We start from the raw sequence: 27,557 nt of genomic DNA, 5'->3' as shown, positions 1-27,557 counted from the left end.
ATGAAAGTCCAGACACGTTTGAAACATGGACTTTTAGGGGATTCATTCAGAGTTTAATTATGGAGATGCAGGAGGTTGTTGGAAGGCAGCGTCAAGGCCATTTGGATGAGTTACAGGGAAGAAATGACAAGGTTGGGATTTACAGAAGGCAGAAATGAAAGGGCTCCAGATGGAAGTCGCCGATGCCCTTGCTGGTCATGAAATCAGATGAGGCATCTGGGAGGTCTGATTAAAGAGGGAGATGGGATTCTTGTAGAACTGTGCTCATTCTGGCTCTACAAGTAAATATCTTTGCTCCCACTTTTTATGGCTTTGCAAGTAAGCAAAGCAGATGCCTGGGGACACAGGCTACTATTGGAAGAGGGTGGATAGGAATAGGCAGAGGATGGCAAAATGTTTGGAATGCTGCAGCCTTTCTGGCATATGCTCATTTCCTAATCCTGGAGACTGACATTTCAGGAGAAGCAATAAGGAGTGAGTGATGGTTAGTGCTGGAGAAGAGGCTGCTCTCCCTCCATGCATCCAGCTGCTGGGACAGTGCCAGGTCTGACACTCCCCAGGCTTCTTGCCCAGCTTTTATTCCTTCTCCAGTTCCCTATTGCAAGGACCGGGGTGGGCATTTTGGAAAAACAAACCAGAGTTTTGCCTGCAGTGCTGGAAAGCCAAAAGGTGTCTGCCCGTTTGCTGCAGAGTCTGTACTGCCTCGTGGGACGTCGACGTGGTGAGAGGGAGCACCATCTTTGTGAAGATCTTAGGGAATGTCTTGCAAAGACGCAGGCAGCAAGCGGTGCTCAGCGCTAGGAGTCTCAGGACGGTTTGTGAAAGGTCTGGCAAGAGGCAGAAATCTCTGGGAGGAAGCAAACAGGGACTATAGGGCAGGTTGGCACAAAGGAGTTCACCTCTGCCCTGGCCGACCTGCCGTGTAGCAGGCTCTACCACTCCACGCCTTTTATTTTATTATTATTATTTCTTCTTACTGGATGCCATAACTCTACCGTGCCCCAGTTGTGCTGTGATTGGGTGCGCGTGGATGAGATCAGCCACGTTTGGTTTCTCAGGTTAGACATCCTGTTGTAATAAACTTCATTAGTAAATATTAAACGCACAGCAGGAAGTAGGCCCATGCACCCAGCCGCACTCTCCTGTACCTTATTTTCTGTAAATTTTCCACCTTTTCTCCTCATGGGTGCTCACTGTTCCTTCCAATGCACATGCAGATAAGTGCATGTCCAAGCAAGCCTTCTTTCTCTCTTTCTTATGAATTTTGTTCCTATTATTTTGAGTCTATCCAGCTACTTCTGACCTATCCATGTATTTCTTTGATTTTGGTGGCTCTTTTCATGTGCAGCAGTGTTTGTCTTGCCTTAGTTTCTGGCCCACTTGTACCTGTTGCTGCCTTTGGAAAACCCTAAGATCCTAGCACAGACTGTCATTTTCAGTATTACTAGTCCAACCACCTTTTCACAGTTTGGGACTATCTCTGTGATCTCAGTTGCTACTTGACATTCACTAATCTAATGAATAATAACTTTTGTCGGTTTGTTGGTGCAGACCTGCACAGTCACATAGTTCTGTATCCATGACTCCTTGACACATTAGGACTTATATTTGAGGAGATGTTCCCAATTACAATAGCACTTGCTTTTGATACAGTAATGAAACACTTCTCATAGAGAATATTGGTATTTACCAACCACTGATTATTAATAATGATAGCGCAAGGCTCTAATCCTAGAGATATAAGAACTTGACAATTTTTATAAGTAATAGCTTTGATTCAAGAAAGTAACGGGTATTTTATATTTGATTTTTTTTTAAAAAAGTTGAAGTTCATTTTTAAATCCAGCAAAGATGATACTTAAATTTATACAATGCTTTAAATCAATAATTATATACTATGTTATAGAACTACCACTGATTTTTTCACATAATTGATGGCAGCTACGGTAGGATCCTTCTTTACCTTCTGAAGTGCATAGCTTTACCATGGAATAAACATACAGCTCCCTACATGAATATCAGTAAGAAGTTTTCTCTTACTTAGGCTATGATCTGATTTTTTTTTTCCTTTAATTTACCTGTAAAGTGAAATAAGGAGTTTGATAGCTAGATTTTTGCAGCTCTCTGGAGTCTAGGGTGATCTTACAGACAACAGTCACCTCTTCAGAGCTGTAAGCAGTAGTGCATATATGTGTTTTCATGCACTTGATGGATTCAAACCCACCATCAGTATATTTATTTGAAGGATAACTGAATCATAATTTTCAGGTCAGCAACTCATATTATGTCTGTTAAACTGTTCTGAATTATGCATTCACATCCATATTATTTCCCATTCACATCCATATTATTTCCCTGTGACATACGTTAACTGCACAGTGTCTGCCGTGTGAGAACGAATGTCTGGAGGGATAAGTTCCCCGTGTCGGATGTTTGACAACATAGGTGACTGCTTATCAATCTTAATAAGTACCACGGAGTTTTTCAAGGGTAGAGGTTAACACACATAAATAAAATAAAATATCTTTGCTGTTTCTTTATACTTGTGTTCAAAGTTTTGGTGGAAAAAAAAATCACTGAATGCTAATGTGAGTGACATATAGCAGAAAACTTGAAGCAGAAGCTGTGTATCAGTGTTTTTCTGAAAATTAAAGTGGGAAATGTAATGGTGCTCTTCATTATGTAATAGATTCTAAAGGTGCAATGGCAGCAGCACCATTTTATGAGTATCAAATAGCCAAAGAAATAATGGACTGTTTGCAAAATTTTTGTAAGATTTTTACCTGCCTTTTTGCCTTGTCTTACCATTAAAATGGTGATAAGACAACACATGTATACATGACAGAAGTCCTTTAATTAAGCTATTGGCTCAAGTTGCACAGAATTTTTGTCCAAAGCTATTCTTTTGTGAAATCATTTTTCCCAAAACAGTTACAATTAAGAAGATGAATTAAAAAAACAGTATGTGTGTACTACAGAAGTGGTACAGACACGCTGAGAGCTTCCCCATTTGGCATCTCCTACAACCCTTTCTTCGTCTGCTGCTGAGATGTGCACAGGTCTCCTTATCCCCTTCCCCATTTTGGGTCGGAATATCCTGCTTTTTTCTCTGGTAGTAGTGTTTCATTAGAAGAGATAGCGAGGAGAATATGTTTTGCTTTTTTTTTCCTAACATTAAAAATTTCTTGATTTGAAAGTTATCAGTAGGTGTGTTTGTATTTATATACATATATATACTGTTTGGGGTTCTGCATCAGTCTAGACAGAAGAACTGAGTAGTAGTGAAAAGCAAGACTTTTCCCAGCTGTTACTTTTGTCTCACAGGGTGACTCTCTTCAGGGTGGTGACGATTCTCCATTCTCAGACTCAGTTACATTGGAACAAACTACAAGTAATATTGGAGTCTCCAGCGGACGTGTCAGCCTGTGGATGCAGTGGATGTTGCCAAAAATTACTATAAAATTGTTTGCTCCTGATCCTAGAAATAATGGCACAGGTATTCAGCATAATTTTTCCATTTTAAATTCTATGCCTTATTTTAAAGCAGAATATTGGCTATTCAGAGCATTTATTGATAATATTAACATTGTATAATACAAAAATGTGCATCGGATCTATGTTTTAGCCTACCACAATAAGCTCTGGTTAATGCATATAATTAGAATTCAATATTGTTCTTTGGCAAACACTTTCTCCACCATGTGGAATAATGATTATATTAAACTGGAAATGTGGTTGCATGTGGTTAAAGCTAATTTGCAAAGAAACTTGAACCTTTGATATGAAAATAATTATATGAAAGAAAGAAATCTAACATGTTAGAGTAACTATGTTGGCAAATCTTTTTATTCCTTATAAGAATTTTTTATTCTTTGTAGGAATTTTGTTCTGAAAACCTCATAAATGTCTTACATTATATACACTCGTATGAAAAGGTTTGGATTGTAGCTTTGTTTTTGTTTTTTTTTTTTTTCTTTTGCCAGTTCCTGTCTGTGACAGCTAGACCAATGTGTGGAATATGAAAAAAAAAAGAAAAGAAAAAGAATAGAAACAGCATCATCCTATTTACAAAGGATAGTGGGCCAGATATTGTATACATTTGTAGGTTTTAGACTGATAACTTATCATTTTAATTTTCTTTGACTGTTAACAGAAGTTTGTGTCGTCAGTGAATTAGAAGATCTCAGTGCCTCAGTGGATGTACAGGACGTGTATACCAAAATCAAATGTAAAATAGAAAGCTTCAATATTGATCATTACAGAAACAGGTAATTCCCAGGGGCTATACTTCTTTCTTTCCTGGCTGGAAGAAGACAGCAATAGTTTGTTCCTTAATTCTTAGCTTAAAATTAAAGGAGTTGTTGAATTTATATGAAATGGGATGGATTTAAATTTTTTTGGTAATAAACACTGGAACTGCAGTTTCTCAATACTAAATCTGATTCTAAAGAAAAATATTAAAGTATTTCATGTAAAGAGCGCTTCTTTTTTGCATTATTGCTCTGTTGGTTTGTTAGAAAAAGTCATTTCTGTAGCTGAAATTTTGAGGGGGAACTACCTTAAATACTGTTTCATAATATATTTAACTCTAACAAGTGGGTAATGTTTAGTTTTTTATGGTGCCATCCTCTTCGATATTGAAAAGAAGTGTCTATCAGTAGAGCAATTTCTTTTGCTGCAGCTTAGCAACACAGTAATGCAGGGACCTGAGCTGGGTGTCAGTGTCCGTGTGGCACAGCAGAGTGTTGTGCAGAAACGCCTGCCTAAAATCTCTGTGATTAAACTCTACCTGTATGTCATCAGTTTAGGCTAGGTAGATCGTCATACTGTTCATCCTATGTCCTAACAAGTTAAAGAGAGTGCTGGATTATTGTATGTCATTACAGCTCGTACACTCAAACCATGTTCACTTATGAGCCTGTGCTAGTAAAGCTTTATTCAACATTTATTATTGTTCTCTATGTGCAATAGGAAGGAGTTTCAGTATCAGCTCAAGTTGCCAACAGTTCTAAGAATTTTTTCCTAATTAACAGCCTAAAACAAAAAAGTAACATTTCTTTTGTCAGATTTACAAATACAGTTATAGTTTGAAAACATTGTGATATTGGACAGTTGAACTTTGTAACTTATTTTTAAGGTCTTAAAAATCAAATCATGGTGCTTTAAAATTCAGTGGAATCCCAATAGCTAGTTGATGTTAACAGGCTGCTTTCTGCACAGACGCAGTGTAAAACTTCAGAGACAGAGCTTCCTTCCTAGGAACCCAGTCCTCCCTTGAAAATACTGTTAGTTTGTTTGCTAAAGCATATACACACATACATATATGCATATATATAATGCATATATATATATATACACACACACCTACATATATATCCGTGTATTTATGTGTGCATATACACATGTATGCCTGTATGTGTATTTATATGTAGGTGTATGCATATGTTTGTATACATATACTCACACACACATACACACACACATGGCCAAGTTGTCGTTTGCATCTACATTTCTTAATCCCTTCAGAGTGCAGTTCTCTTGGTTTGCATTTCTGTGGGCTAAAGCAAAAAGCAGAGAACAGATAAGGTGAACATTCTGTCTTCCAGGCCAGGGGGAGACTGGCAACCAGGACATTTTGAAGGAATATTGCTGCAATGCAAAGAAAAACTTTTGGTGAGATTTCTTTAGGAAACTAAGATGCTTAACTGAATAACTCTTCTTAAGCAATATATGTTCCTTTATTCTTGGAAATTTTAGAAGGAATGGTTACAAGAATTGCAGTACACTTTAATTCTTTCAAACTCACTTTTTTTTTTTTTTCCTTAGGAAGTCCTGCTATTTTGTAATGTATTTGAGTACACTTTTTCTTTTGCAATTTCTTGGTTCTTGTAATCATTCTTCTCCTTTCTAAAAAATCCAGGAGAAAGTCTGCTTTGCTATATGGACGATTTTATTAAACTTTAATTCCACATTATTTGACCTCTTGCTGGGTTGTCCTTTCACATAAATTAAAATTTTACAAAATTTCACTTTTTTTTTAATCTATTTTTTGTCTTAATGTGATTGAATTTTGGCATTGTAGAAGAAGGTACGACACAAGCTTCATCATGCAGTTATATATAACTCTGCAAAATGAATGTAAATATATATTTTTTTGCTTATGGCAACTTTTTGTTTGTTTGTTTTTCCTCTTCTATGCTTCATTCATAACCTCAAGCCTCGGAGAAGACTCTTGGTCTCTGGGGCAATACGGAGGTGTTTTCCTTTCCTGTACTGACAAGCTGAACAGACGTACCTTGTTGGTTCGACCCATGAGCAAGCAGGACCCTTTCAGTAATATCTCTGGCTTCTTTCCTTCTGTAAGAATCTTTTTTAAATTGTTGCTACAGCACTTCCACTAAGAAACTAGGAAATTTAGAGCAAAAAAGAAAAAAAGAAACCCTCACATATCTTTCACTTCTGGGTATATAAATTGTGCCTGTAGTGAATGTCTTGATTGCACATATTGTATTACTTGTGTTTTTCCCTCATTTCCTTTAATAATAATTCCCAGTTCTTTTTGGCTGCATAACAGTGTCCACTGAAGTCAAGAACCTTTTATTCATATGAAAACTGGGCACTTGTGGCACTGGGCACCAAATATGGAAGAGCAGGTGCATTTTGTGCATGAACATTTTGGTTATGTAATTCTGATGTCTACCCAGGGATTTAATTATTTTGTGTTATTGAGGCAGAACTTAATGAAACCTTTTACAGTTGCTTTATATAATTTTGATAATGCAGCAATCAGCAAATGCATATTTTGCATTTTGATTTGAATTTTTGCATCATTACTTCAGAATATCTCATTGTGAGATATTTAACTTATTTTTTTTCCTTGCCCTTTTTATTTGGAAAATGGATTATATTATTATGTCATTAGGCCCTTCACAAACAAGAGCAACTGTGTAGAATCTTTTTGTGCTAGTGGAAGTTCTGTATGTTGTGATTTATTATCATAATGAATATTGATTAGGAAATACTTTCTCTTATTCCAGTGCTTTATTTCTTATAAGCAGAAAATCTAACTTACTAATTTATTTTAATTTACTTAATCAAAAAACTTTAATTTGTTCAGCATTTAAGCTTTATATTCTATTTATTTAAGAAAGAGATGTTCTATTAATGAAGTTTAAATTGCATTAAATTATTTTTAAATCAAATTTCAAGATGCAACAGGAAGCATGTTTGCAAAGTATCATTTTTATTTGTGCTTAAGTGATTAAAGAAAAATATTTGAACAATCATAAAGTGTTCTTATTAAAATGTTTCCTAAATTATGAAAATAGTCTCTTCTTCCTAGGCAGTGTTCTTTTTAATATTTTTCACTCACAAATAGTATAACACTGAAATATCCGGAAGACTTTCAAAGATAAACCGAGAACTGTAATATATATCTTTTGGAAGCCAAGCATCTAATTGTCGTGTCTATCTAGGAAATCTTTCTTGCTAACTGAAAAAAATATATATTCTTTAAATACCTAGGGAGCAAAGCGATCTCAATTCTTACAGTAATTGGTTAAATATGGGTGTATTTTACACCCATATTTACGTGAAGTTATCTCAGCACCAAAGGTCTACCTCAGCACCTCAGCTGCTGATTGCACTTACAGAAAGGAGATTGGAAGGGGATAAGATTTATTTCTATTGTGTCTAAAGCAAAGAAGAAATCAGAACATATAATTGTGAGTATAAAAAGCTATCAGATGTTTGGTGAATTAAGACTCTCCCAAATATTTGGGGTTTTTTGTTTGTTTGTTTTTAAGATTTGAATAATACTAATGTACCAGACTGCATTCTAAATGAAGGACATAGAATGTAAATAATGGAAAAAAAAAAGAAAGATTGTTCAAATATTTTTCATTTTAGCTGACATAGGATGGCAAAATGGCAAAATTTTGAGATGAACTGTCTAGTAAAAAAATCAAACAGTTTTTCTTGTATTCAGAAAGAGTGAAAAAGTTTTAGAGAAGACAGAGCCCTAAGCATGCTAGTCAGAGAATATGGCAATCGATGGATGTTATATGTCTACAAGATTTTATTTGTTCATCAGTTTCATTTTTGTTTTTTTCCTTTGAAACAGACAACTGCAAAGCTTTTGGATGGCTCTCACCAGCAACATGGGTTTCTTTCTCTCACTTACACAAAGGCTGTGACAAAAAATGTCCGGCACAAACTGATATCAAGAAACGAGCGGAGAACGTTCCACAAGTTGTTGGAAGGTCACACAGATGGATCTCCTCACTTTCTTCATGAGATCCTTCTCTCTGCCCAGGCGTTTGATGTGGTCCTCTGTTTTCCTTTGCTTAATGCAATTGCAAGCATTTTTCAAGCCAGGTTGCCAAGGAGCCAAAAGGAGAAAAGAAAGTCACCAGGCCAGCCTATGAGGACTCACACGCTCACCTCCCGCAATTTGCCTCTGATTTATATCAACACTGGTGTAATTAGAGTCTTTTTTCCCAAAAATGAGGAAAACCATCATAACGCAGAAGGTACCGTGTACTGTGTTAGAGACAAAGATTTGCTGTTTGGTAGACAAATATCCTTTAGTGATATCACTAACCTTAAGATACTGATACTTAGCAGCACTGCTCAGACTTTCAGTTTCTTTTGGGTTGGAAATAGAAGCCATCTATAATTCTTTCTAGCTCTACACAGAATTGGGGAAAAAGATTTTTAGATTTTCATTTGATCTCTGCTCTGCCAGCACCTACACAGTTTGTGTTTAAGATGTGAATATAAAAGCAAATAATCAAGAACTGTGGAAAGAGAAGTTAAGCCTAAATCTGTGGCTTTGGCAGTGCTGGTTCTTGTGTGTGTTCTCTTTATGCTAATACCAGCTCAGCCTTCAGCAGCCTCCTGCTGCAGTCACGGAGTACAAGAAAGGCCAGGTCCTGTGGTAACTGGCACCAGGAAACCCAGGCAATAGCGAGGCAGGTAGACAGTCCCGTTCATTTTAATCATCTCTCCCAACCTGTACCATCTGATTGGTGCCCAGCAAGAGACATACTTTTGTATTTCTGTAGTGATTCTTAGATGTCAGACTGAACTAACTGAAAAATAATCTATTATTTTACTTATTTTTTTCTCTTCATGCATAAAATCTATTTAAACTCTATTATAATGTTTATATACAAACAAATGCGGAGGGTAAATTATAGCTGGTAACAGCTAGAGGGAATGTAATCATTTCCATTACCATTATAATTCTTATAGAGATAGAAAAAATGCTTTTTATTTTATTGATATTATGATATATTTGCATAAGTTCTATAGATATGGGGAATTTTGCTGCCATATAAAACAACACAGAATCTAATAGCAGTGTATATTTTTAATTTTTCTCCTAACCTATTTCCAAGAAGTGCCAATAGTCAGAATGTATTTGGATCACTACTTTGCTAGCATCCAGTTTCAAAATGGAAATGTTAAAACAGGGAGATAAAATTTGACTGGCTGTGTTGGTAAGGAAGAATTATGATTCTAGTTGGAATGGAATTGTGGGGCATGTTGTCCAGGAAATCTTTTTTAAAGAGTATGTTTTTTGTAGCTCTGCATTAAAGTGAAATCAGACAAAAATGCATTGTCTGGTTGTGATCCCTCATTTGAATGGATGCACTAAGAGAACAGAATTGCCATGATTAGGCATGAATATAGGTAGAAAAAAAACATGTATGGTTTTAAAGAATGATTCTAAGGATTAGCTTGATGATCTCTAGAGGTCCTTTCCAACCTTAACAGTTCTATGATAACCTCGCTTTCTCCTTTAGTCGCTGCTGTCTCTTTTTTATATATTTTATCCTGTGCTAGCTACCAAAACTATCTTTCACTTAAAAGCGCATATAATTTCAATGAAAGTACAGAATTTTAAAAGCAGGCAAATCTACACTTGCATCCAGAAGCAAACTTGCACAAATGAACTGTTATATGCAAACACCGTTAAATAATCAAAATCATATATTGTTTTGCTTGCAATTTTACCCACGTGCATGCACCCACATGCCATTTTAAAACCTTTTAACTTTAAAATCTTTTAGCTTCAGCAGTACCACATTAACATTTCTTTTTATGGTGGATTCTGAGGGCAACAGTCAATCCTAGTCAGAAAACAGTGGAAGAAATGCTGCTTTAAGTCAGAGTTGGATTTGTTAATATAGCAAGTGTTTTTTCAAGCCTTGGCCAACAGCTTACACTTGCTTAGTCATAAAGAAAGACAACTAAATATACAGAAGCAATATACAGATTGGAAAATGAAACACTGCAGAATAACCACTATAAATAGGAAAATGTAAATTGCATTAAAAAGGTGATATGAAATGCTAAGGACGGGGAATACTCACATCTGGCTGGTTTGGGGATAATAGGATTTTTTAAAATATGTACTAGGAACAAAATATCAGGAATCACTGTTAAGAACATGATAAATTTGTTGATAGTGAGAAGGAAAAGGCAGCATGCTCAATAAACCTATATCCTGCATTTGTAAACATGATATATTCTTGTCATATGAGCATGACTCTCTACTTTGAGGTCTATCATAACATGGAATCTAACATGCTCCTTGCTTACTATTAAACCATTTCAAATCAGTCAGGCTCTAGGATCTTAATTGTCTGAAGTTCATTTTGGAATGGAAGGTTTTAGACAGCTGAAGGTGTACCTATTAAAATGGCAAGTTTGCTGGTCAAGTAAAATCAAGACAGGTTGCTTTATTTGTGTCCCTTGCACAACAGCAAAAATCCACTACAGGATTCAGGTAATAAAGAATTACTTCATATTTATTCCACCATAGTCCAATATTGTTTTTATGAAACTGAGCCCTGTTAAACACACCTGAAGACACATTCTGTGTCATGATTACAAATTCCAGTTGATAAAAATTTTTGCAAAATTTCATATGCTTAGAGTTTTAAAGGGAGTTTGACATTGTGTATCATGGTATTCTGACTTTAAAATGTCCTCGTGTAGGACAAGTAGAAGAGTTAAATGAATATAAAATTGCCGACTAAAAATCCAAAAATCTGGAGACTTATAAATTAAATTGGCATTTAATAATCTGGAATTAAATATAAAACCATTGCTGCTAACACCAACACATGTGGTAAAGAATTTCCTGTGGGAAAAGTGTTGAGGACTGCATATCCATGCACCAGTGCTTACATCACTCCTTGTAGAAAATATACTTAAGATATTCAAAATGTGAAGCTATATATCAAGGAAAAGGCTATGCAGACTAACTCTTAAGGATTGGACACTTTTCTAGAAAGTAGTGCAAGAGCTGGTGTTTTTTGATGTAAAATATGAAAATACTGAAATATATACAAAGGAGATAGTGGTGCCTCTGCATATGGCAAATGGTGAGGTATCATAGGTACTCACTTGCTTTACGTTATAAAAACACTAGAGGGGATGCTGAAAAGAGCCACAACTGTTAATCAAGAACTGGGAAAGACACCTTGTGAGAAGTATTAAAGGGCTGCAGTGTGTTTATCTCAACAAAAAGACAGGATGATTGGTTAAAACCAACTGAGACTGTGAGGAACTTGATTGCAGTAGGTCGGTAGGTGTTTCTGAGATTGTATTTATACAGTGCAATGTAGACTTTCTTTTTCCTCAGAGGTTTAGATATTTGTAAGAAAATGACTATGGTAGTTTATTACATTTTACATGTATTTTGAAAAGCTAATGAGAGAATGCATTAATTAATGCATGGAGATACACATTCATCAAGACTCATATCATCCCTCATTTGAAATCAGTACCAAATTATAAAAATATTGATGCTTGTAAATCCTTCTGTTTTAAACTTCAGACCTACTTTCTTAACCTGCATGAAACTGCTCACAGAAGAACCATGCCCACGTTTGGAAGGTTTCTTGTGATTTCTGAAGTGTCAGAGACAAAATTCTTAACCTAGAATGTATTAACAACTGCTACTCAGAATAGGGCATTTGCCATCTAAAACAATTAGAACGTGAATTGTATTTAGTATCTTTACTCCTTTTTCTTCTTTTTTATGTGAGCACCAGGGGAAAAAATTCCAGCTTGCAAAGTGCCAGGAAATCTAATACTTAGTGCAGTGCCTCATTTATTTTTTATTTTAAATATTCAAAACATGGTTACTGATTAGTTAAAAGTAGGATTTCGTTGTCAGGTTAACTTTTCTACCTTAGTTCTGGGAACCAAATCAGCTGTGTATGATTTTGCTGTGCTTTGGGGACAGAGGAATTTGACTTCTGTTTTTAAAGAAGTTTCTTAAGGCAAACGCCTTGTATTCTCCTCTAGTTATTGTGATATAACTTGTGTTACTCTTCTGCTATTCTACCATTTCCATACAATTGTTTCGAAATATCTTATTAGAATTTCTGTGAATTCTGTGACTACCCTTTTTAAAATTATTATTGTTATAGCTATGGAGCATGATGTCTGCTTCAGCAAGAATTTAACTGATCTGGAGAAGCCAAGTTTTTAAGCTCACGAGTTTTTCCCACGTCAAGCAGTTCACTACTCAGTAAAAATATTTCCACCTTCTTTTGCTACTCACATAGTTCTCATCCTTCGTAAGGGAGCCTTGCTGGACTCCTTGTGTGTGAGAGCCCATGGGAAGGCTCAGAGCCATTTCCAAAATGTGTCCCGGGGCCGAGGCAAACTCTTCCAGCTGGGACAGGAACGGCGTGAGCGTGAGCCTCCCGTTCGCTGCTGCTTCCTGATTATTCGGACGTCTCTTGAGCAGAAGCCTATCAAAATATTTCGTGGATGTGGCTGTGGCTGCTGGAAAAGAGACTCGGTAGACTTGCTCCTTCCCCAAAAGGAAAATTCATGTTTGTTTCCTACAAGAAATGCAGTGCTTTTTTTTTCTGGACAGAACTTTGGTTTTCTACCAAATATAATTAATGTTTTTAAAATTAAGAATCTATACATGTGACTGAAATTCAAATAGGGTAAAGCAGAAAGTAGAGGGTTTTTTTTTTCCTTAGAATTATTTTGCTATTGCTATGGAATTTACTATCCTTTTTTCTCCCACAAAAGTATTTTGTATTTTATATATGTGACAGTTTTCAGATCTTCTTCCTTTAGTCTTAAGGGTTGCAACCTCTAGAAAATTATAATATCATGCATTTTTTGCCATTTAAAAGGACTTAGGCCCAAGTCAAAAAAAAGAATAGGCAGGATTAAAAATGCTTAACCTGTAGATACTGGAATAGATAATTATTGGAGAAACAGCCTTCTCACAGTATCACATACTGCCTTGGAATCAACATCATTTTGGAAAAAAGAAAATGATTAAAATATGTAATGAAGATAAATGAGAATAGTTTTTTCTTTTACATATAACAACAACACTATTAATTTCATGATTTTTTTTGCATTGGTTGTTGTTCTTAAGCAGAAATGAATTGTAGCAGACATTCTTTTTTAGATTTTTTAAGGAACAGTCTTTCTATGGTTTTGCTAAATGCGATTGCCTTTTAATCAAACACATGTTTTCTCTTCTCTTCACGACAGCTAATCCAGCAATTAAAGAAGATACTTTGGTTCTCAAGATTGGATCTGTCTCTACGGCTCCCCAGGCTGACAACCCTCTTAGTAGAGCTGTGCTCAGAAAAGACATTTATCAGTAAGTGTTGGGGGAGGTTTGGGGGTTTTTTATATACATTCTCAGAAAAATTCATTTTGGGAAAAGTTAATTGATCAATAAAACAGGGGTACATGCAGCCTGTAAAAATACTTTTCACATACAATCTTTTGATATTCAAAACCAGGTTTTTCTGATTTTCTTCACTTGTGGGCTTTCAAATCCATTTAGACAAATCAAGTTCTTCTGTGAAGTGCTGATGAATAACAGAATTTAAATGTCAAGTCATTATGAAGCTAAAACTCACAGATGAAAACATTTTAAGAGGCTTTCTTTTACTCAGCTATTACCAAGTTCACCTAAAAAAAAAAGGCATTTTTTTTGTGACTACCAAAGTGCTCAGTAGCCATATAGTGTGAAGGAGATAGATCTTAATAATATAAATGGTAAACATATATTCAAGCTGTAGCATTCTTCATGTCAAATAGATCAAAGCTGTAAAGGAAAGCAAACTTCTGAGGAGCTCTTTCCCAGTAAACACATTTTCTGTGAAAATGTCATGCTCTGGATTGTGTCACTAAGTATGTGCAAACCACACTAATCATATAGAGGCAGCAAAACTGGTGAACATATGTAATCAACATGATAAAAGTAATATATGATCCTTAGTAGAGTTGGCACTGTTGCCAGACATGAAAGTAGGGTTGCAAATAATACCAAGTGAGAAAAGTCACAGAAATACAGATGAACAAGTGTCTTATACTTCCCGTTGGTCTGTTTTTCAGATGTGGCAATATTTTTAAGTACTTCGTAGTGCTCTTCAATAGAAATTACAAACATCAAAATCTTTTCCCAGCAGTAAAACATTTATTGCCTAGAAAATGACAGAAAGTTTTACTTTTTGTCAAGACTAGGAATTTTAAGGAGACCGTGAAATATCTCCAGTTTCTCTTCTGATCACTTAGAACTTTTAAGAGAGTCTTTTTATTCATATTTCCATTTGGAAATATTTAAATAATTGCATTTTCTTTTATGTTTAGTTACAGTAGTTTTCTTAAAGGAAAAAAAAAGAGAGGGACATGTATCTGTTGTCATATTAAGGAGCTTTCATGGAAGAAATCGTGCATCTGGACAACAGCAACTGCTTTGGATGGCAAGGGTGAACTAATTCTCAACGTGCTCACAGATAAGAGAGATCTTCCCGATATTTGTGCTGGTTCCTTCTGCTTCTGCCCTCTCTGTGTGAGGAGGCGTCCATCTGTTTTCTGCTTTGCAAGTTACAAAACCAAATTCCAATCTCCTTCCCACAGCAACCAAAAATCTGTCAAGAAATCCCCTATCATAACGTGAAATCTGCAAGTTCTAGCTTCAGTAATGTTTCCATCACCTAAGGGGAACTGTGCAATGTTCCTTGTATACATGTTACAAATCAGTGAGTGAGCAATGGGAATGATACGATTTCCATTAAAATTGAGGAAGAAATGCCAGTTTACTTTTCTGAGTCTGATATCTTCACATCTGCAGCTTCATCTTAAATGCTGAAATTTTGTGCTTCCCAAACTGGAAGTCACTTAAGGATTGCTTAAGGATTCTGCTGTTCTTTTGCATTAGTGCTCTTCTTTTTTTACATATATAAAAGTTCTGGATTAGGTTTGTGTATGGTGGGCTTTCACCATTTCTACAGTTAGGATATGTTCCAGTCTTCCTCTGGAAATCGGTTGCCGAACGGGTAAGGTAAAAAAAGCACTGAGGCACAGACATCATCTGATAGTTATTGGCTTCTCTGTGCCCAGCTTCACAATATCGTGCTGTGTTTATATAAAGATTTCAACAGAAATGCCTGCCATTTTCAGTGTTTTCCTCTAACTGCTTCTGTGAGAGTTGTTCTCATTTCTCAGCAGCTGTCAAAGTTTTATCTCTGTTCCTTTAATCATCCAATTATTCTGGCTTCAGTGTTTTTAAAAAACATTGGGGCTGAGTGTCAAGTTTCTTTGCTGATTTTTATGAGACAATATTGCAGTTGGTGGTGGGTGGTCTTTTGGTTTTGAGAAGAGCATTGCTGTTTTCATCTGTTTAAGCGAAGCTCAACACTTTCTAGCAATATAAATTAATTAAAATTAAGCAGCAGAGTTCATTTCAATGCTTTTCTTTTTTTCTTTGGAAAGTAAGATATACTACAAAGGTTTTGTATTTTTAGGGCAGAGCACACATATTCACATTCAAGTCAAAAAAAAAATACAGTGGGGCCTTCTTATTACATGGGCTGGATATTAGTATAACAGATTTGATAGCTGTGCAGTGTTTACCCTTTTAACCTGCCACAGTGGATGAAACTACGCAGAAAAAAGCATAATTGGAGAATTCTAGTGCAAATAAGGAATACTTAAAAGTCAAGTAGCTAAATGAACAAACCTTTGGCCTGTGTAACCCGTGTGTTTTGCTGAAGGATTTGTTAGCACAAATCACCAGAGGTGCAAGCAGTACAATACCAGCTTGAGAGAAAAAAACATACAGCAGCCTGTTGATTACTGAAGAATTAACTGCCACAGTGTTCTAATGATCCCAACATGTCATCTTCTCTCTTTTTCCAACCTCTCTTCTCCTCTAATTTACTACTGCTGCTTTTAATAGAATATAAGAAAATAAATCATTGTCTGAACCACTGTCTTTACAGTGTTTCTGGAGTGGGGATACAAGCTTAATTTGTGGTGTCACTTTGGTTTAAACAGTCTTCTGTTTAGGTCTGAGCTACAACCACATGTAATTAATGTCACTTTGGTAGTGTTTCATGAGAAAGAAGAATTTTTGCTTCCCATTTAGAAACTCTTCTTTTAGGAAAGGCTGAGAAATTTCTTCCTGGTTAATGGCTAAATAGAATTTCCAAATGGCTTTTGAGGGCAGCCCATAAATTTATGAAAAATACTGAATGTGTTCATTTATCATTAACTGAATGCTAGTGCCTAAAAGATAGATCTCGTATGGCTACAGGTCATAGTAAATAAAACTGTGGACTACTTTTGGCCTGTGAGCAGCAGTGGCTCCATCTATGTCTTAGGAAAAAGTAGCTTACTTGCTTGACTTGGAGAGAGAACTAAATTGAAAATGGAAAGTTGGAAAAATAACGTGCCCCAAAAGTTTGGGCACAAATATTTTTTCAGGTGAATATTGGAAGCTGGAAAGAAATGTATTGACACAGTAACTTCAGTTTTTTACCATGTAAAAGGTAGTTTAAAAATAACTATTTCCTTCAGGACAAAATTGTCTTGTTTATTTAAAAAACCATAAATACACACAGTAAATAAAGATGCACACACCATAAACCAAAGTACAGGTCTCCTGAGAGAAGCACTGCTACATTTTTTAGCTGTAAGAGACAATTTCTGCTTTTTAATTTGCTTGCTCCTAAATCCTAGCAATTTGTCTTAATGATTTCACATGTATTTCTGATTCTTAGTCCCCAGCTAATGTTTGTCTCCAGTAAGGAGGATCAGAGTCATACGCTCCTCGTAAGGGACTGGCAGTTCTGTGGAGTGGAACATTATCAGAAACACAGGCAGTTCCATTCCCATGTGAGGAAGAACTTCTTTCCTGTGAGGGTGACAGAGCCCTGGAACAGGCTGCCCAGAGAGGTTGTGGAGTCTCCTTCTCTGGAGACCTTCAAACCCTGCCTGGATGCCACACTGTGCCACGTGCTCTGGGCACCGCCTGGGAGCAGGGGTTGATCTCTAGAGGTCCCTTCCAACCTCAACCTCAGTCTGGGATTCTGTAATCCCTGATCAGGAGGCCTGGGGACAGGACAGGAGAGTCAAAGAAGGGAGATTTGGGACACGTTTCACAGGAGGCCCTGCCCAGGCTGGCTGGCAAGAGAGGGAAGCTCAGGCCCTCGCAGCGGAGCAGGAGTTGGACCATCAGAGTAAGTGGGGTGCCTGCCAAGTGGTACAGGAGAGGATGGTGCTTGGGTAGGTTTCAGGCATCCCATCATGCTGAATCTGGGGTCGAGAGGTCTCTGCGTGGAGATGATCACAGCTGCAGATCACAGAAAAACAGGATGACGAGTTCACCCCTTAGCTTGTGTCTTTGTGCTGTGTATGGTCACCAGGAGCTTTGGAAATGGCCACTTTTGACCACGTTTATTCGAACTTCCTCTGTTCTGTTAGTTTTTGTGAAGAAAGGTGTCTAGGTAGAGAAATCCTGTTAATGTCCTTACTGAATGAAAGTCAGCCTGTTATTTTATGTGAGAGAAATCATATAGGAAGGAAATATTATAATTGTTCTAATTACAGTAAAAACAAGTGTCTCACTGGATGCCAGAGAGGGCCTTTCTCAGTCTTTTGCATTCTCTTGTTTGGATTTTCTGCTGTCCAGTAAGATAAAAATTGCATTTGAAGTATTTTACTTCATAAAACTGTCTCGTGTATGAATATTTTTGGTACCTAACACCAAATGCTTCTGAAAAATACGCTTCTGCTACAGTGGGAGTGTAAGGAAATTAAGAATTTGAACTATATGCCAGCTACACAGAGACATCCAGGAGTTGTAGTGCTTGTGCCAGTGTTCGTTCATTTTGAAGAATATCACTAAAGATCTCTTCTCAGACACAACACCATTATTCAAGCTTTTATTTTAATTTGAAGCACATCTCAGAAAGCTTACATATTTAATTTTATATGGGATCTGCTTAAAGCAGCCTTGTGCATTCTTTTTCCAACTCTGTTGCAAAAGTCAAAGGGAAGCATAGAATCACTGCAGAAGTTAGAAGGGACTTTCCTAATCATCTAGTCTTGCTTCTCATTCAAAATAGCCAGGCACAAATTCTGTTTGCAAACATTAATTACTAGTATTTTAGGAAATATGTGTGAATAGATAGACTAAAAAAATAAAATGTTGAATCAGTATTGATAAACCATAAAGCTCTGGAACTACAGATGAACAGAGCCATAAGCTTTCCTCAGCTTGGCCATTAAGGAATCTAACTTTTGTCCAGTCTCTTTATTCATCGTTTTTGAGATTCAAGGATTTAATTGCTGCCATATATCAAAGCTTAATAGTCTGGCTCTGAATGTTCCAGTTGTTTGCATGTGCAAGTCTTCCATAGATTGAAATAAACTGCTGTCTTTAGCCTGTTTTCAACTTGTGAATATAATTGAAATTCTCTAAGCCCCCCTCCTCGCTTACGTATAAAAATTTTGGCCATTAAAAGCTAGCTGCAAATTACTTACATTTTTTTCATAAAATCTTTCACTGTAAATATATCCCATCTGTTTTGTTTTTAGTTTTTGTACTTTCCTGTTTTCTACTCTTTTTTTAATGCTCAAATCTTGAAGAATGCAAAAAAATTGCTTATATCTTATGTGAAATATCTACTATTCATAATACATAATTAAAGCTTATTGGGTAGGCAAACTTTTAGTTAGCTGATGTCAACTTGAGTTTGTTTTTCTTCGAATAAAGGAAAAAATATATTCAGTAAAAAAATATGATTACATTGTTTTTTGATGGTAACATAAACAGCTTTATAGAATGTGCTTATGTATCACAGCAAATTTGAAAAAGTAACACTGCATTGGAAACTCTCTAGTGCAATTTTCTTAATTTCAAAATGTGTAAATTATAGAGGTTACATTCTGTAGCAAAAATCAGTGTTTCAAGGAGTATTTCATTTATAGCATAGAAGCTATTAAACTGGGTCACACTAACGTCATTCCCAGCTCTTTCTTCCTGTATTAAGGAGGTTAGAAAAAAAAAAGGCAAAATGAATGTTTTAAACTTCTTCCTGTAATTTATTTCCTAACTCATAGTAGAATTTCAATTCAGGATGATATTATTTCTCAACATACTTCTTTTTATGAGAAGTTCTTCTCATACTTCTGTCTCTATTTAATTTGGAAATGGAGTGTTACATTTTTGCATTTAATAATCTTTAGTTTTATTAATTTTGAATTGAGTTTTAAATCGAAATATTTCTATTAAATGTTAATTAATATATATTATCCTTTGCTACTGTGCTTGAACTTTGCTTTTCTTAGCATGAGGACCTCGAGAAAGATCTTTATTTTCCATGAGCATCCCGAACCTGTCTCTGGAATGACTCTTGGCAGTTAAGCACCGTCCTGCCCAACATGTGTCTCTTCTTCTATCTCCAGCAGAGAGGCCATAAAGTCTACCTAGAATTTTTCCCCCAGTAAAATATTCTTATATATGGATAGCATTACATGGAAATACTACTCCTAATTAACACTGGCACATTTGAGGCTATTGCAGCAGTTATTAATTTAAAGCCCTCAATGGAAACTAATTGTAAAATAACAGCTGGAACTGCCCATTTAATTGGAGAAATGTAGCTTGGTAGCTGTCTAATACCAAAAGCTGTTCAAGGCTATCGTTTTATTTGGAACTGAACTCTAAAAATGTTCAACTTTAACTATCAATCTTATTTTCACTTGAATTTTTTTAATTGTGATTTATACTGGAATGTGCAATAATATGTGACTAATTTTCCTAAGTATGTATATATTAAATACGTTTATATTCTTCATACTGTGGTTGGCCGTGAGAAAATAAGTTTCAGAAGGAAAGCATTTGTGCAGCTTCACTCTGCTCTCTAATTTGATCAGCTATGTGGTCGGTACACATTCCCGCTTCACGTTTTCTCTTTCTCATAGTAGGATTGAACTTATTTTTTCTGACTTTCCTGGTGCTTTTGAGTTTGGCCCTGTTCTCCCACGTGCCTCGCTGCTGCCCGTTTGCTAAGTACACAACATGGGCATCATGGTTATTCAGTATTATTTGCTGTGTAGTATATATGAAGCTTGGCACATAAAATTCATGCAATCTCGGTTTTGAAATCTACGACTTTTCATGGTGATTGAGTAGGGGAGACATGATGATTTATTTTGCATATACTGGCTTGATAACGTTCTAAAATATTTTTTTTCATATCTTGACCGAAAAGTAGTTCTGCCATGAGGAAGCCAATTACAACAAAGCCAATCAAAATGAAATTAAGCAATTATTTGAATCACGGTTGGCTTTAGTCCATTCAAACTTTCCATTTTATTGCACTTTGCATATCAAAATGCACAGCATTTTCAACCACTGCATTTTCAGGGGCACGGGGCCATTATTTGTTGGTTGGGTCATTCCCCAAAGCCATCTATCACTTAGATGATCCTTGAGCCTGGCAAAAGGGTTGGGTGGCCACAGCCTGGCCTCGGCTCGGCTCTGCGGGGCTCCCGCTCCCGGCGGGATGCGCCCAAAATCCTTGGGTCCAACATTCATGGATCTCAGGGTTCCTCACACAGGCTGCTTGCTCAGCAACTTGAATGCAATGAAAAATTTTGCAGAAAAGCCATAAAGCGAGGAAACAAAGGGAAATCTGAAAAGTAGAGTTCCTTTTTAATGTGAGTTGTGTTGTATGTTTTATGTTATAAAGCAACAGTATTCAAGCTTTTCCCAAGTTACTTCCTTTAACCTTTTTCCCTAAAGAAGTAGCTTTAGTATTTTACCGGTTACTGTAAGATGCTGTCAAGCCTTTTTTGTTCCTGTATATGTGTTTTGTTATGTAGTTTTTGGTTTTTTTTAAATGTGGGGAAAATACCTCATTGACCCATAGGAATTAGTGAATTTTAAGAGTTTAGTTTTAGTTAAGTTCATTTACTTTCAAAAAAGTCTTCCCTGTTTCTCCCTGGGTTTCCATTGCTTATTCTTAAAACAGGCGATTGGATGTCCATTTCAAAGCTACTTTTTGGTCTCATATAGTGAAAACAAACATCTAGAGGTCTTGGCTTCAGTAAATAAAAGCTTTTAAAAACTTACAATTTTCTTCCTGTTTGTGAATAAACATAATTTCCATCAGATTTGGTTTCAACAAATGCTTTGTTTGTTGAAGAGTAGTTTCCAGTAATATATAAAGCAGATTTTTGGGTAGTATTTTTAATTATAACTAGATCTCAAGTTAAATATAATGCGAGTTCTGTGCTTCTGGTACTGGGAAAACCATATCCCATTTGTAATGAGACATTTGTTAACTTCTGTATACAGAATTGTGGTTCATTCCAGAAATATTTGTGGATTCTCTGATGTCCCTCACAACGTTTTATCTATGACAAATTCATACCACAGTTCTTAAACTTCTTTTTGGATAGATTTTTTTCTTTTGCAAAACCATTTGTCAGAATCCATGTTTCCCATTTAAATTTTTAAGCATTCCTATTCAGGTTTTGGCTGTTTAAGAAAAAATATTTTCAGAGGTATACAGAATAATTGCCTATTATATTAGTTCAGGGAAGATGTTTGAACTTGCTACTCTATTGGATATTATTCCAAACTATTGTGGCAAAATTAAATCCTTTTTACACTTTGGCTGATGTACTGGAGTGAGTGAGATTCCTGGCTCCTACTATTTCTCCAAGACAGCTGAGTGCTGAAGCACCTCAAGTAAGAAGCCCTGCTCCTAATGTAACTTCAAACATTACTTCAAATACTCTGTGCACTACCTTATCTCCCTCTATTGCTATTTAACCTGATTTTGCTTCAGATGAATATAGATAAATGTCATAACGCAATATGTTTGTTGTATTTCAGAGGCTACACATTTTTTTTCTTGAAAATATTAATTCAGCCCCTTTTTTTCCTGCGCGAGGGCAATGACTAACACTCTTAACACTGATTTGTTAATGCCTAGCACAGGTACAGGCTGAGTCTGGCAAAGCAGGGATGCTATCAGGCATCCTCACTAACCTCAGTGCCAAGGATTGTACATCACAGATTATCCATTTTCCTGGCATGATAGTCTGGATCCTCTGGCAACAAAAGATAAACCAGTATGGAGGTGATGCAAGTACAGTGTAGGAATCCTGTCTTTGCAGGACAGGAACAGAACAGATTTTAACTTCTCCTGATGAACTGCTTCTATTATTTGATTTTCGTACATGAACAGGTAAAAACTGCAGATTAGTAAATCTAGTTGCAAGGAAAAGCTGAAACTTTTCTGTTTCCCAGTGTAAGGCAATGTGTATGTATACGTATAACCATTTATTCAATAGTATTTCGAGGGACCACAGTCCTCTGCTATGCACTGTTGCACTCTCTCTTGCTAAGCTTTATTCTGCAGACAATATGCAATAAATAATTTCCATGTTCTTGGCATAATAAACAAATGTCTGATGCATTATGTAACTGTAAGTGTTGTAAAAGTTGCCTTCTAAAAATAATTTTTAAATCTGCATATTGCACCCGGGTGCATTGTAGGTTACTTAAAAATTAAGCAAACATGTTTACTAAACTGGTCTCAAAATAAATACAGATGATGCAATTTGCCATTTCCCAAGTGCACAGTGTAGCAAGCCATGTATTAATTTGTGTGTATCTGTATATCAGTTTGTATGTATTTTCCTGCTCCCTGCCTTTTTTAGAGAGAGAGTAAAACTGGATTTTCTCCATAACCACCTCTGTCAATGCTGTGGTGCCTCCCTGAGTCTGCTGAGCTGCCTGCCAGTGGCACGTGTGGCTGTCACGGTCAGTGTCCTGAGAACAGACGTGTGGCTCTAGCAGAGGAGGATTCCTCTGGCCTGGCACTGCCCTGTGAGTGGAGCTCGCGTAAAACCTCTCTTGGGAAGCATCTTTGGCCAGCTTTGTGTACATGCTGTATAACAGCCTTCTGCTGATTTCATGTGAAGGCTTCATACTTAATGTTAATGTTTACAAAAGCAGTGGCTTATTCTGTGGCTTCCTATGGCAGGATGTAGGTTTCTAAGAATATGTCGTCTCCTGCTGCCAAAAGCTGCCTCGGCCACAGTTATAATGAATGAGAATCCGGTCATGTCCTCAAACTTCTGTCTACGGCTCTTTTGTATTTTAGTGCATTTTATACTTTATGTTAAAGATGATCTTTCAAGGCAGTTTCCCTTATAGATTTCATTTGTTCACTTTTTCATCTTTTGGTTCATATTCTACATGTATTCAAAAGCACCCATGTAATTACCAGTTCTGAGTTACGTTGTCTGGGTGCATGTAAGAGATTATTTGCAAGAACTTAGCAGTATTATGGTTTAAGATTTACCAGTAATATTCCTTTAAAACAAAAGTTATCACTTTGCTTTTCGTCACAGAAGCAGGAAAAATTACAGTATTAACTTTAATCTCAAATAACGTTCTAAATTGAAGTTGCAGTAAGTATATTAAATAAGATGGAGGAATTAGTGGTTTTACAGTTGATGCTAAGAATGAGACTCAAAATGTGTGATTTATATTCATAGGTTTTAAAGATTTTAAAGCAAGAATCTATATATCAGGATTTCATTTATAAACAGAGCTTTCCAGTACATCTCTCTTGAAGCATAGCTGCTTCCACATCTTTTGAATGTTTCAATCAAAGATTCTTTAAAAAAAAAAAAAAAAAACATAAAAAGGAGTCCTCAGTTACATTCCCCCCAAAAAGTCTCTCTCAGTACCTTTAGTCTCTTGTTCCTTGTAGAAAACCTTGCTGGATTTTCTTTATGAACGTTTACAACCATTGTCAAAAGTAGTTAACTCTTGAAAACATTGTCTAGTGGTAGTAAGTCAAGGATAATGTCTTTGACTTTAAATATGATTTATTTATACTATAAGAAAGAGCAGAAACAACCTCATAAAGAAGAGATGAGGTGACTACTAATGACATACCCAAAAAGTTTAGCTTAAGTCCTTAAAAAAACAGTGATTGAGATACCTTTAAAAAGGTACATCATAATCTCCAAAATATGCCGTAGTGGAGCATTTTCTTCCTGCTTCAGTCCTCCCTCAGAGCCACAACACGTTGGAAGACAGACACTCACAAACTAGTGTGATGGAGAGAGGATTGATCAGAATGATCCAGAGAAGAAAAAACAAGTCTTAGGAAGGGTGGAAGTTTTTGGAAGTGTGTGTTTTCTCTGGTTCTGAAACAGCTGACAAAAAAAAATCCAATAAGGATTTTTAGGAAGGAATTTGAAGATTATTCAGTACATTATGCTCAAGAACAATATGAAAAGATAAAGAAAAGAAAAAAGAGAGGAAAGTTACAGGTGAAGTGCTTCTTAGTCTGTGTTTTTCTAACATCATCTTGGTTGTTCCAGTCCTAATATTTTGTGACAGGAAGAGAGCAGAAACTCTGATCTGAACAGAATTAAAATGGGCATGACTGGCTTTCCACCTAGCAAACTGGAAATGCTTGTTAACATGCAGTTGATACTAAATTTCCACTAGAAATAATTAGAAATTGAAGTGGAAAAAATCATTTCATATAATGCTGAAACCTCCCCTGTTTGTCAGCTTCTGCCTGTGTTGCAAAGGCTTCTGCTGAAAGTGGCAGCTCTTGCTATTTGGATGGTCCTAGTGGTTTTGCGTTGTGACTTCTCTGACTTCTCACTATATTTTTATGCAGAGGCATGGCATATCAAAAGAAGAGACTCTAGCAATTATCAAAGAAAATAAACAAATTTGTGTATTTATCAATATCTTGAGAAGATTAATTTATTTGTATCTTAAGTTAGGAGAAGAACAGGAAAAGAGTGTAAGAATATTGTTTTGCCATGAAAAAAAAAAAAAAAGGTATACCAACATTCCAGCAAATCTGAATTTCTCAAGTAGGCTAATTATGTTTTCAACAGGAACTTTATTAGCTTTTCAACTTGGGAATCAAACAGTGACTTGCTCCTTTTTTACTATGTTCAAGTAAGTTTTACTTCCTTTTGTGAAGTTGTTTTGACATCTGTTAGTTTTCCACATTTAGCTACAAAAAGATCATTTCAACAGCTTCAGTTTGCCCCTATGTTCATGATTAAATGGACTTTTTTATCCAGACTGAGTTTTGGTACATTCCAGAAGCTACTTGACTCATACTTAGGATACTAAATCTAAATAATAAGATCATCTACTGAAAACTTAACTGCATTTCAGAATGTAAAAATGAGAACAATTCCGACCGCGGTGAGCATCCGCTTTCAAAAGCCAAGGCTAACTGGCTGTAGAGTCAACACCTGTGTGTTACATTGGTCTGAGTGAACCTAAATATTTTACTATCTTCAAATAGTTCCAGATTATTTTAAATAAAGTGAATTCCTACATTTCTGCGGAACTCCAAAATCCTTAGTGAGAGCCAAAGGCATGCTGTGGGTAAGTTAAAGAGATTTAAGAGAATATTCAATAAAAAGTAGTATGCTTTAATCATGTTATTACAGACTTAAAAAAGAAAAGTAATTTTTTAACTACTGTCATAGAAGGTCATTTTTATTTAAGTGGGAATGATTTACGTGAGATGATCAGATTTGTATAGGTGGCTCTATGAGTTCCTTCTACAGGCTAATTAATTAGCAGAAGCTAGAAACTATACTACTTCTCTAGGCAGAGCATAATCTTTTAACTCATTTCTGTAGACATAAATCTCTGGGGAAATCTAAGAGGTGCGTTATTCAATATATTTTTTAATCCCATATGATTACAAATATTTTTTCCCTTTTACAGGCTAAAAATCACTGAGAATATAGAGAAAAATTATTGTATCCTTCCCCCCTTCCAGTACATACTTAAAAGTAAACTTGTCTCAATATATCTTCTTAGGCATAGATTCATACTCATTTTGGAATTGCTTTTAAAATAATTCAACTGTTTTTTTCTCAAACCCCAAATACTGTTTTTAACGTGAAAGAGGCTATATTTTGGATTTATTATGAGTGGGTGTTCTGTGAGGACAGATTCCCAGTGACAGTTAAATAGAAAAAGGACTGTAGGGAGGAATTAGTAAAGGAGGTAAGTTTTAAGAAAGACAAAAATGTTTTGTTCTATCAGCATAGAATGGCATTCAAGCATTAGGTTTGGCTATTCGTGATTTTAAACTTGGTTAATGATGCATTGCAGAATTTCATATTCAGTGTTTTAAAAATTGTTGCAGCTTCCTGTTAGGAGTACAAAAGCAAAAGGAATACAAAAATACAAGTGGCATCCTTTGCCTTTAATCAGCACCAAAGATAAATGTGAGTTCTGACTTGGAAAGCTGGCAGTTAAATGTTGGTGCTTTAAGCTGTTTTTTTTTTTAACTGGTTTCTTGTTGCATAATATGTTCTTTAAACATCATTTATTACAATATGCACGTGCTGAAAATAGGTATAGATATATATTGTTTAATATAAAGGAATAAATCACTGTCTGCTTTCCCCCTCCCCACCCCGAAAAAGGTTCTCTAATGTTTTTTGTAGAGCCGACTGATATGTCCAAGTACGGTTTGATAAACTGACACAACAGTGAAAAGGAATCCTGTCCCATGGCAGCTTATCAAACACACTGTGGACAGCGTGTCTCATACTGTACCATTGCCCCAGGTTGTGCAAATCCTTCCTTTTAAAGGATTCCGCACGTGGAATGTGAGGACTGTGTTCAGTGAAACTCAACCTCAGTAATTGCAGGTGAATTTATAGAACACCTGAAAAAACTGAGGTATTGTACCACTAAACTAGTTAAACAAGCAGCTAATACAGAGTAAAATACAGGATGAAAGCAATGGCAAAATCATAAGATTATTTATCTTTGTAGTAAACTAAGTGCATCTGAAATGTTCGAAAAAATCAATATTAGAGATCCTCGTATTGTAAAATGGTATTAAGTTTTGAGATAAAGTCATTTCCAGCATGTAACAAAAGAAGTGTTTAGGTTACATAGTAATTTGGCTTCTTTTGCTGAAATTCCCCCCCTCAACTTCCATTCCACCTATGTAAACTCTTCAAGGTCTGTCTTCACTGACTCTGTTTAGAGAAACTCTATTCTACTTATTTTTTCTAGAAACATTTGGCATCCAAAAATACCATACAGATCTTCCTTTGGAATTGTGCAAACTTATCATTTATACAATCTGTCAAATGTATATTTATACTATGCTCCCTGAATTTGGTGAATGCTTCAAAAATATAACGAGATTCCTCAAACTGTCTAA

General features: G+C 35.9%; 1 protein-coding gene across 1 annotated transcript in view; it reads left to right on the top strand.

Moving 5' to 3' along the window:
- The window catches only part of VPS13B (vacuolar protein sorting 13 homolog B), a 405,118-nt gene that overhangs the window by 219,845 nt on the left and 157,716 nt on the right, over positions 1–27,557 (top strand). The window contains exons 25-29 of the mRNA XM_088533620.1: positions 3,325–3,496; positions 4,154–4,268; positions 6,218–6,359; positions 8,123–8,531; positions 13,546–13,657. Of these exons, the coding sequence (XP_088389746.1) occupies positions 3,325–3,496; positions 4,154–4,268; positions 6,218–6,359; positions 8,123–8,531; positions 13,546–13,657 (950 nt within the window). The remainder of the gene's footprint in view (positions 1–3,324; positions 3,497–4,153; positions 4,269–6,217; positions 6,360–8,122; positions 8,532–13,545; positions 13,658–27,557) is intronic.

This window comes from Tinamus guttatus, unplaced genomic scaffold (assembly GCF_059628265.1).
Source record: "Tinamus guttatus ecotype Peru unplaced genomic scaffold, ASM5962826v1 Tinamus_guttatus_pri_ptg000510l, whole genome shotgun sequence".
Lineage (NCBI taxonomy): Eukaryota > Metazoa > Chordata > Aves > Tinamiformes > Tinamidae > Tinamus > Tinamus guttatus.
Note: the sequence above shows the minus strand (reverse complement) of the source record. Positions and strands in the feature narration are given on the sequence as shown.